Source organism: Odocoileus virginianus, chromosome 4 (genome assembly GCF_023699985.2).
Source record: "Odocoileus virginianus isolate 20LAN1187 ecotype Illinois chromosome 4, Ovbor_1.2, whole genome shotgun sequence".
Lineage (NCBI taxonomy): Eukaryota > Metazoa > Chordata > Mammalia > Artiodactyla > Cervidae > Odocoileus > Odocoileus virginianus.
In genome coordinates this window covers 39,357,862-39,369,930 of record NC_069677.1, presented here as the reverse complement: position 1 = coordinate 39,369,930, position 12,069 = coordinate 39,357,862, and the positions used below count along the sequence as shown (strand labels likewise).

The window sequence follows — 12,069 nt, the reverse complement described above, 5'->3', positions numbered from 1 at the left end:
TTTACTTGCCTGTAGAATCCCCATGGACAGAGGAGCCTGGCAGGATACAGTCCACTGGGTCTCAAAGAGCCGGTCACGACTGGGCAACTCAGTCATGTGCAACTCAGCACACAATGTATACACTATTATAGTATTTTCCCTTTGATTGAACCTCACAGATATTTATTTTATCTTTGTTTTATCTCTATTTTGGTAAGCATCTCACTGAACTGGTAGAATGAGTTCACAGCAAAACAAACAAGCAAGAAAATTAATAAGTGTGTTAATTTATGAATAAATTAATTTTTATTTTGTTAAATAATGCAATTAATTTAATAGATATAATCCATTGAAGGTAATTTAACATATTTGTTTTGATAAATGCACAATAAATTTAGAAATTAATCAATACATAAATAAATATTTGGAGATGTGAGCATAAGGCACAGAAGTGTAAGCTAAATTTTCCGAGTGCACTTTAAGAGGAAGCATCCCTCATAGCTCAGTTGGTAAAGAATCACCAGCAATGCAGGAGACCCCAGTTCAATTTTTGGGTCGGGAATATCCCCTGGAGAAGGGATAGGCTACCCACTCCAGTATTCTTGGGCTTCCCTTGTGACTCAGCTGGTAAAGAATCTGCCTTCTATGCAGGAGACCTGGGTTCAACCCCTGGGTTGGAACAATCTACCCACTCCAGTATTCTGGTCTGGAGAATTCCATGGACTGTATAGTCCATGGGGTTGCAAAGAGTTGGAAATAACTATGGGGTTGCAAAGAGTTGGAAATAACTGAGTGAACTTCACTTTCACTTTTGTACTCAAGATTAGTACATACACACACAGCCTAAGACAGCCACACAGCGAAGCAAGACTGAGCCTGTTAAGTGTCATTCATATCACATACATACATAAATGTCTGACAGTAGATATTTGGATGGAATTCCTGATATCAACTAAAATTGCACTGCTACTGCTACTGCTAAGTCACTTCAGTCGTGTCCGACTCTGTGCGACCCCATCCCTGGGATTCTCCAGGCAAGAACACTGGAGTGGGTTGCCATTTCCTTCTCCAATGCATGAAAGTGGAAAGTGAAAGTGAAGTCTCTCAGTCTTGTCCGACTCTTGGCGACCCCATGGACTGCAGCCTACCAGGCTCCTCTGTCCATGGGATTTTCTAGGCAAGAGTACTGGAGTGGGGTGCCACTGCCTTCTCTGAAATTGCACTAAGTAAGCAACAATTTGAACAAGTCTCCCCCCCCCCCCCCCATAGTAGCCTTTTCAATTGAAAATCGAGGGCAAGTCGGGGAAACCTATTTGATTAAAAGAAAAGGTTACGTATCTACACGTTCTTACAAATCTTGACTGGCGAAATGCTTTATTAAGGAAAATCTGGTTTCCTTTTGCACTGCTTTGTTTTTCTCCTTTCTACAGCTTGTCCCGAAGATTACTATGGGCAGGACTGTGTCCAGCGGTGTTCTTGTGTCTCAGGACAGTGTGACCCAGTGACTGGAAGGTGCCAGTGTCCACCTGGCCAAATGGGAGCCAGGTGTCAGCAAGGTAACAATGCCTGCAGGGTCACCTTGTTCATCCAGGCACTAATTAAGCTAAATTCTGAAGGCAGATGCAGTGCCAGGGCTTAGAATTAAGTGGGAATTGTTTACGACACTTTAAAATGTGGCTTTAATCATATGGAAGTACATACTTCTGTGGGGTTATAAAGGAAATAGTTTACTGGGGGAGTAAACAAAAAAATGAACACAAACACAGAATAATTTATGCATATTCTTAACGAGGAGCAAATTTTTAAATAACTAACTTTTGTAAAACTACCTCTAATTGTGTGTTGGAGGTGTCCGATGACAACAACTGAAGAGTTTTATGTCCTCATCAGTTTTCAAGAAGGCCATTGAAAGCTGTAAGAAAAATGAGAGAAGGAAAAAAGACATGATCTTGGTTTAAAACTGTCAAACTTTCTTTGTCCTAGATAACATTATCATAATAACAGAAGTGTGCAATGAAAATACATACATAGAGGATGCCAGGCCCCTACAGCTCTGAGTTGCAGCCAACAAAGAGCTGTTTCTCAATGACAGACACAGAGGAGCAAATCTAAAGATCCTTTGTTGAAATACAAAAGTTGGGTGTGTGGGCAGGCTGCAGGAGCTTTCTTGAACCCCAGTGGATGTCACAAAGGTGCAGGAAGATTGAATAAAATGAGGAAGTGCACAGATATATTATCATTTCAAGTCTTCACTAGAGAAGAGGGAACTGTAAGCAATCTTGCAGCTAAAGGGAGGCTAAACTCACCGCACAAGTACATGACCCACATCCCATGACTTTGTGTCATATTCTGGGCTAAGGAGGCATCCTAATAACCAGAATCATTTTTCTAGCCTCCAATCCATACCGCATGCATGCTAAGTTGCTTCAGTCGTATTCGACTCTGCCACTCCATGGACTGTACCCTACCAGGTTCCTCTGTCCATGGGATTCTCCAGGCAAGAATACTAGAGTGGCTTGCCATTTCATTCTTCAGGGGATTTTCTCAACTCACGGAAACAACCCACATCTCCTGAAATTTGAAGTGGCTTCTTTTCCACTAGTGCCACCTGGGAAGCCCCAGTCCCATCCCCCCCATAAAAATTGCAGGTGCACAAAAACTAATCTGACTTAAAAAAAAAAAACTGGTGCACATGAAAATCTTCCCTCATCTTAGAACCAAAATATGAAACCATTCAAAGATTTTTTTAGTGAAATTTCTATAAGAAGGAGAAAAGGAATTGGAAAACAAAAAGCAGATGAACATGGAGCAGAAGAGTTTTGTTATGGAGCCCATGAAAATATTAACTGAATTTATTCCAAGCATCCGAAGGACATAATGAAAAAGTGTTCCCTATAAATTGTGAGTGCAATGCAGAGATATGTGGGTTCATGGAATAAATGAAAAGACAACAAAGGGAAATGAAAAAGTAAGCTGGCAGAGCTCAGAAAGAAGTAGAAATGAAAATTAAACCTCACATCATATAAATGTAGACCACATTGAACTCAGGTAATGAGAGAACGAAATCTGCTGATGTGATAGCCATGTACATGGAGGATATACCTGAGGAAAGTGAAAACAATGAAACAGAAGAAAATAGATATATAAATAGAAAAGAAAATATTCAAATATAATCAAGATTTTTTTCCCTCTGAAATGAAAGAAGATCTGTTGCTACAGATTGAATGAATACATTCTATCCCTAGAAATACTAGGTAGGCTTGATCATATGTGAGAGGAAATTCTATTGAGGATATAAGAAAAAATATGAGATCTCATATGAAGAGATAGGGGGAAAAAGTCGGCCTGATACCTCACAGCAATATTTATGGCTAGTTTATGGCTATCAAAACCTACAAAGTTCTAGGGAAAATATGTGATTCAAGTATTTTATACACAAACTTTTATTCAAGAATAACATGATGGGAAATAAACTATAATTTTTAATCCTCAAAAATTGCTGGCAATATAGTAACCATAAAATATTTTGAAGAAACTACTAGAAGGTAAATTTGAGCAACCAAGTAGTACATAGAAAATCTCTGGTAAAAAGGATGTTTGCTGGTCATTAAGATGTCTCTGCTGCTGCTGCTGCTAAGTCACGTCAGTTGTGTCCGACTCTGTGCAACCCCATAGACGGCAGCCCACCAGGCTCCCATCCCTGGGATTCTCCAGGCAAGAACACTGGAGTGGGTTGCCATTTCCTTCTCCAGTGCATGAAAGTGAAAAGTGAAAGTGAAGTTGCTCGGTCGCGTCCGACTCTTCGTGACCCCATGGACTGTAGCCTACCAGGTTCCTCCATCCATGGGATTTCCCAGGCGAGAGTACTGGAGTGGGTTGCCATTGCCTTCTCCAAAAAGGACGTTTAGTGGGTGTTAAATCTATTTTAATTAAGGCTAAGTTTAAAACAAATGTGGCAATTATGGTGACATGGAATATGATAAATACGTAGATATTTTACATGATTAAAAAATGCCGAGATTGTAACATAAAGAGCATAAGCTCTATCCTTTAAGCTCCACTGGGGTATATAAGGCACCCCTCAACTGCACCGGGATGGAGTAAGAGAAATCCTAGGGGGCAGATGCTTTGCCACCTTGGCAGTGACAGTGGAAACTGCGTGGAAAGCGGCAGCTTGCACCCACCAGGTGATGAGGAAACCACACCCTTCCAAGCTAAGATGGAGTCAGAGGGGGTCTAGTGGGCAGTCAGGACTTTCACAAACACCAAGCAGCAATGAGGCCACTCCAGGCAAGTCAGTGAAGAGTGAGTAGGAAGCTATAAAGAGACACTTCTACCCATAAAGCCATAAAGAGTCTTTCAGGTAGGATGTCAGCCTAGTAGAGGCCTAAAATTTTGCCGTGGCCCAGCAGGGATGAGGCACATTTACCCTTGCTCCCCTTGGTGGCTGTGTGGGGAACTTAGGCTTCAGCCTCTTAATAGATGAACCTCTTTCCTTGTCAGTGGAGTATCATAGGAGACTTGCTCAAACAGAAGATTTAAAGGAGATCCAGAGTCTCAAAATGTCAGGTTCATTAAAAAATTATTCATTATACCAACAACCAGGAAAATTTCAACTTGAATAAGAAAAAATAATCGAAAGGCACCAACTCTTGGATGACACTGACATCAAGATTATTTGATAAGAATTTTAAAGAAGCCATCATAAAAAATGATTCACTGACCAACAAAAAAAAAAATTTTTTTTTTTCTAATAGAAACGTTCAACAAAGAATAAGAGACATAAAGAAGAACCAAGTGGAAATTTTAGAACTGGAAAATGCAAAAACCAAAACTGTAAAAATCTCAGTTTGGAAAGGACAGAGGAACACATTAGTGAGCTCAGAGATAGATCATAGAAATGACCCAATTTAGACAGCAGATAAGGAAATGACAACAATCAAATAATAACAACAGAGCCTTGGGGAATCTGTAGAAGGGAAAAAACAAATAAATAAATAAATAAAACTCAGACTTTCATGTCATCAGAGTCCCAGAGGAGAGGAGAAAGTAAACAGAACTGAAGGAGTCAAAAGAACAATGACTGAAGATGTCCTAAACATGACAAAAAGTTTAAACCTACAGAATAAAAAAATCTGTGTGAATGCCAAACAGGATAAACCAAAAGAAATCCACAGAAGACATAACAACGTCAAACTTCTGAAAACTGAAAAAACAACAAATTTTGAAAATAGCAAGAGAAAAATAACACCTACCTTACCTTCAAAAAAAAAAAAAAAAAGACTAAAATAAAATCAAGGTAAATAAATAGGTACAGACACAGCAAGCACTTTTGAGCAAAAGTAAAGCGGTAGTTATGATGTAACTGAGCAGGACCCCAAGGGGCCTTCCCAGGGAAGGCCTTCCCCCATATTCTCTGCTTTAGCTCCTCTCTGAAATACCTAGATAACAGTATTTGGTGCCCATTTCCTGAGTTGTTTTGCAGATGTTAAAAAAAAAAAAAGAAAAACTCCCCCTCTCCAACAAATGGAGACAACAAACTACCTACTGACCTTGAGCACTCAGCTCCAGGCCTGCTGGAGTCTAAGAACTGATAATGTTAATCCCTTGACAATACCCTCCTACCTCACAATCAGCCAGTCATAGAGTTGTGCACCAGCTGATCACAGACCCTGGAACCCCTCTCCTCACCTGGCTTTTAAAAATGCTTTGCTGCAGCCCTGTGAGGAGCTGGGGCTTTTGAGAGCGTGAGCCACCTTGCAGGCCCTGCTATAAACCTTTCTTTGGTCTGAACTCTGATGCTTCAGTTTGTTTGACCTTACTGTGTGTTGGTCACATGAACTTGCATTAACAATGACATCAATATCACTGTTAACTTTTATAGTTAATAAGTGATTTTTATGTATGCTAACAGGGAGTAAGATCTATGATAAGAGAAAAAAGAACATGATGTACGGCTTGAGAGTTTTGTTTACTCACTAAGTAGTATCTGACTGGCTCTTTTGCAACCCCATTAACTGTATAGCCCACCAGGCTCCTCTGTCCATGGGATTCTGCAGGCAAGAACACTGGAGTGAGTTGCCATTCCCTTCTCCAGGGGATCTTCCCAACCCTGGGATCATTACAGGCAGGTTCTTTACCACTGAGCCACCAGAGAAGCCCCTTGAAAGTATTAGGTGGATTGAAATTTTGAATCAAGTGGTCAGGGTAAGTCTCTTTGAAGTGAAGCCTATACGGGAAAAAGCAAGTACCAGTGATGTTTTTTAGAAGGGAGACTGAAAGACAGAGCTGAGGGATGGAACACTTTTCTCCATAATATACCTTGATATACTGCTTGAATATTCATTGTGTAATTACAATAACTTTTCTAAAGTTATTCACACAATTCTGTGTGAATGTTGTTTAGGACTTAGAACAACGGAAAGAAACATTTCTAAGCACTCCTCACTTTTCTGATTGTTTTTTTTGTCCAAAGTCCTATCTTAAAGTCCCATCTTTTAACTGATTCACCAGTTTCAGGAGTACATTTCAGCATTCAGATTGGAAGATGAATAGGCCTCCTGGGTGATGAAATTGTTTTGGAAGGGTGAAAGGGACACAAATAAAGTTAATCTTAGTAGTATAAGACATGGTGTCTTGATTCTGCTTAATTGCCTTAAAGGCAAAAGCCAAAAATACATATGATGATGTTTCAAACATTAATTGTACAACCATATCTGGTTTTTTTTTTTTTAATAAAATTAAAATGCTTCTCTCATTTGATAATTCGGAGAAGGCAATGGCAACCGATCCAGTACTCTTGCCTGGAGAATCCCAGAGATGGCGGAGCCCGGTGGGCTGCCGTCTATGGGGTCGCACAGAGTCGGACACGACTGAAATGACTTAGCAGCAGCAGCAGCATTTGATACTGAAGTTAAGTGCACCTATTCATTTAAATAAAGGCTAGAGAGAGTCATACAAATCAAAGTATGCGCTCTGTTGTTTATTAGCCAGACATAAGAGCAAGTTGGTTTTCCCAGGTGGCCCAGTGGTTAAAAAAAATCTGCCTGCCAATGCAGGAGACACAGAGACATGGGTTTGATCCCTGGGTCAGGTCAGTCCCCTGGAGTAAGAAATGGCAACCTGCTCCAGTATTCTTGCCTGGAAAATTCCATGGACAGATGAGCCTGGCAGGCTACCGTCCATGGGTCACAAAAAGTCAGACACGACTGAGCAAGCATGCAGTTAGAGCAAGTTAAAACTTTTTTAGCCCTCTAACGTCTCTTCTGCTAGCTAAAATAGCAAGAGAGTCAGAAGTTCTAGATTTGAATCTTGGGTCTTATCTTTTGGCTGCTTAAGCATGAGCAAGACTTTAAGTTTCTCAGCTGCAGTTTTCTCAAGTGTAAAATAAGAATACTGTTACCCACATCAGAGAAATATGTTAAAGCATTAAATGAGATAATTCATGTGGAAAATATCATTATGTAAAGCTACTATAAACTAGAGGGTATAAATGGTAGGCCTTTGGCCAAATCTAGCCACAAATGTGTTTGAATTGGCTGACATAGTTTTGGCTTCCACAGTGCTATAAAACAATTTTAATTAGTTGCCAACTTTCAAATATTAGATGATTTCATATAAAATATGGATTTTGAGTTTTCCTGAAAAAAAAAAAAAAAGCATATTCATTGGCTATGTTGGGCCCATGGCAAAACAAAATAAATGTGAGTAATGGTTACTCTCCCACAGGTGGCACTTCCCATCATTCAATTATTTTCCCTCTGACAATGAAGGCTCAATTTCCCTTACGTCTGGTTAGCTTCACTCACGTGTATCTTAACTCCTCTTGCCAGTACATTTTTGTTTGTGTCACCTACCACTTTGTATTGAAGTGCTTTTCACATTTCAGCACAGAGGCATTAAGGAGCAAGTGACTAATGCATCTTTATCAATTATAGGATTAAATACATAAAATCTCCCATCACTAGTCTAAGACTGATCTCTGTTTTACATAGAACATCTCCAGTTCCTCAAGTATACCAGGCACATAGTTATAAGCTCAATAAATATTTATGGAGTAAATGAAAATTTGAATGAATGACATTGATGTGCTTACTACCTGAAGGATATATCTGAGCAGTTGTTTGTTTTAATTTGAGTATTTTAAAAAATGATTTTGCTATATGGATTTGATTAGTCTATCTGAAACAGAGTAAAATATTTACTTGCATGACATTTTTACTTACTTTGATTTCTTGAATTTTTACTGCAGTATGTCCTCCAACAAAATATGGCCCAAATTGTGAACTACAATGCACCTGTAAAAATGGTGGCCTTTGCAATCCTGTAGATGGAAGCTGTACCTGTCCCCTTGGATGGACAGGAGATTATTGTGAAAAAGGTAAGTTGATTACTACCTTCTTTTATTCAATAAAATCTACAGCATACTGCCATTCATTGATAAAATATGGTAGAAACCTGTGAAGGGGCTATTTTCCAATACATTTATGCAAGTTGTTTATAGTTTATGATTGCATTTCTAATAAAAATAGTGTTATGTTAATACCGATTGATTTTGTTACTTTGTTACTGGAATACCACATGAAAACCCTTAAAACTCTTAAGTAATTGAAATAGCATTAATGTGAAAGAGCTCCTGTGAGACCTAAATCCCACTCCCCCTCCAGCCAATTCTTGAGGTGGGCAAGGCAAAGGATGCGGGGCCCTGGGCAGACCCAGCTCACATCAGGAGTGGGCCCAGCTTCAAAACGTGACTCTGGGACCAGAGGTCTTAAAACTGCACATCATCAGGAGAAATTTAATCATGTACCACCATAAATGTACTTTTATTTAGAAGTGATATTCATGTGCTGCTCCATATTAGAAAAATTGACAATGAGTGGATAGAAATAAATATCGATAGTTGTTCTAATGTTTGCTTTTCAAACCACAGTTGATAATTTTGTACAGCACTGGAAAGCATGCACCTAATTAGAGCACACTTTTGAGAAGATGGTGTTGTGTTTTTCAGAACATTGAGAAAGGTTTTTCAGAACATTGAGAAAGGGTAGTGAGACACAGCATGGATGAGAACACCGTTCTTGGGGCCTAACACTGGGGCTCCCTGAGTGAAAAATAATCCACAGTGAATTTATACTGAGTTGATTCCAACTATGGGATCTCTGGCTCCTTAGACCTGGGACCCTGACGTACTCTCATAATGGGTGTAATTACCCACCAGGCTTCACCACTCATTTGACTGTCATGAAACTTGGCATCACAGCACAAGTGAAAATATCTTGCCATGGGATTGCCTAGACCCTTATGCTAATTCCTGCTCTACTGATACCTTGCTCTGGGCCATAAGGACATTCACAACATCTTCCCAATATTTTCCCATCTGAAAGTGAGGATGATGACCCTAAAATGACAGCCCATCTAAAACCAACATTCAAGTAAGACCAATTTTCATGGAATTTTTAAAACCGTGGATCTCCTCCCTTAATTCAAGGGAGATAGCTCCTATCAACATTGTGATACTCAGGACTCCAAAAGCAGAATAATAGCATTTTGTGTAGAATAGACGTGCTCTTGATTTTATTTTTGATTTTAAGTTAGATAACTCTCAAGCATTTGGGGATGTGGGATATTTTAATTTCTAGTTCTATCATTTAAACCTTTTATTATGGAACATTTCAAACATATACACGAGTTACTGAGTCATGGGGTAATTACAAATGTAAGTTTGCAACATATGGACAAATTATCTTTCATGTGAGATTATACCATACTTCTTCCTCATAAACAATATATGGTTATCAAAGGACTATATTATGCAATTTGGTGAGAACTATTATATTAGTGGTGTTTTCATTTTCATTTTTATTATTATGAATAATGTTTAGCATCCTCTCTAATGGCTAAGGAATTTTGCATTTCTTTTTCTATAAATTGTCTATTTATACTGTAAATAGTTGTCATTTCAATGTGCCCAGGGGAGGAAGTGAGCCCAGGGTCTGTGTGTTCCACAGTCTTGGCCACTCTCATCACTGTTGGCTTTTTCTCCAACAAGATTATTGGGCTTCTTACATAACAGCTGACATCTTAAAGCAGAAGTTGTCAGGTCTTCCTAAGACATAGAAATGATCTATCATAATTTTTACCACATTCTCTTGGGTACAGCCAGTTATGGATTCAGCCCACATTCCACAAGAGGATTGACGATGCAAGAGTATGAATCCCAGGTGATGTGCTTTATTAAGAGCACCTTTGAATTATAGATTCTGCATTATTCAAAAGGATTTTGTTTTCTTTTTTTGTTATAAAATTATCTTTTCTCTATTTTGTAAAATGTTGAGTCTTAATTAGGGATGGACTCCCCATTCTCAGGTTTTAGAAGAATTCAGCTATGTTTTCTTTTAGGACTCATATGACACCATTTTTGACATTCAATTCTCTGATCAATTAAAAATATTTTTCTTAGTGAATCATGTGAGGAATAGATTCATTTCCCCCTTATGTGGCTGTTCAGTTATCACACAAGTCTATCTCTCCCACTGATTTGAGATGAAGGCTTCATTGAGAACTAAACATTAATATGCAGTTAGATATAGTTTCTGATGTTCCATTCTGTTGATCTGTTTATGTGAAAATGCAATAGTGTTTTTATTAGGAAGTCTTTATTATATGTATTTGATATTGACAGAGCTAGCCATCCTTCATTACTTTCTTTTTGGGGATTTCCTGGTGCTATTCTTGTTAATTTGTCCTTCCAAATGAAATTTATAACCAAATCATCCAGATGCAGGAAAAAAAAAATCAGTTTTTTTCCCATTGTTTTATTGTCCTCTGGGAGAATTATTGTTTTAGGGAGAATTAGCATATTTCTGATATTAACTCATCTTATCCAAGAACAAACATGGTCTATCTTTCCATTTGTGTAAGCTTTTTGTTCCCCAATAAAGTAAAACACTGGATTTTAATATTCATATTATGACATAGCTATTAATTTTTTAATTTAGTCATCATTTTACTGAATTTTAAATGACTTTATAATTCAAATGTTTCTTCTGCATTTGTTAAATTAGTAATATGATTTTTTTCTTTAGGCTGATAAGTATGATGGATTTATCAAATAATTTTTAATATTGCATAACTGTATTCTTAGAATAAATATTAGTTGTGATATATTACTTTATAATATGTTATTGGCTTCTGTGTACTTTTTATGAATTTGGCATCAATATCATAAGTAAAATTGAAGTATAGTTTTTTATGCATTTTTTGAGGGGGTTTTGGAAGTGATGTTATACTCACATAATAAAATCTATTTGGAATTTTCCTTCTTTTTCAATACTATAGAGTATATATAAGTAATAAGGTGATGATCTGAACTGTAAAGGTTTATAGGATTTACCTGTGAAGCTCAGGAGTGGTGAATTTTTTTTGGTTTTAATTGGAGCTGTTTTCTATTTTCTCTATTGTTTTTCTGTTATAACTAGCCTAAGGTTTTCTGCTTCAAATTAGGAAAATGTTGGTAAGTTGTCTTCTGTAACTTTTCTGTTTCATTAAGGTTTATGTATTTGTCTTATACTTTTCATATCAATTCCTTTTGATGATCATTGCACATTTTTTTAAAAAGTGTGTGTATTTGTACTTTTCTTCTTTTATTTTGATCACTTGGCTAATGATTTGTCTTTTTCATTAATTGTACTGTTTATTTCTGTCTTCAAATTCATTACAGGTTTAATTGTCTTAACTAGAGTTATTTCTTTTGTGGTTTCTTTTTCAGAATGTTTTCCTGGTTATTATGGTCCAGGCTGCCATTTTAATTGCACATGTCAGAACAATGGAGTTTGCAGTAGGTTTTCTGGAAGATGTGAATGCCTCCCTGGTTACTACGGAAGGGACTGTGAGCACGGTAAACAGAGAAAATGAGTGGGCATGTTATGACGTTGACAAGTTTTAAAAAATATTTTTAAATCATAAAATAATACATTCACATTATATCAAACTAGATAAACTTAATATTTTAATATTTATTCTTGCAATATATTTCATAGCTCTAATTTAAGTTCTAGGTGTTGACAACTATCATGATGATGAAGTAAT

The 12,069-nt window shown here is 37.6% G+C and overlaps 1 protein-coding gene across 1 annotated transcript in view; it reads left to right on the top strand.

Annotated features, from left to right (window-relative positions):
• LOC110151118 (multiple epidermal growth factor-like domains protein 6) overlaps window positions 1-12,069 on the top strand; it is a 107,129-nt gene that overhangs the window by 81,836 nt on the left and 13,224 nt on the right. The window contains exons 11-13 of the mRNA XM_070467083.1: window positions 1,410-1,535; window positions 8,231-8,359; window positions 11,750-11,878. Coding sequence (XP_070323184.1) covers window positions 1,410-1,535; window positions 8,231-8,359; window positions 11,750-11,878 — 384 coding nt within the window. The remainder of the gene's footprint in view (window positions 1-1,409; window positions 1,536-8,230; window positions 8,360-11,749; window positions 11,879-12,069) is intronic.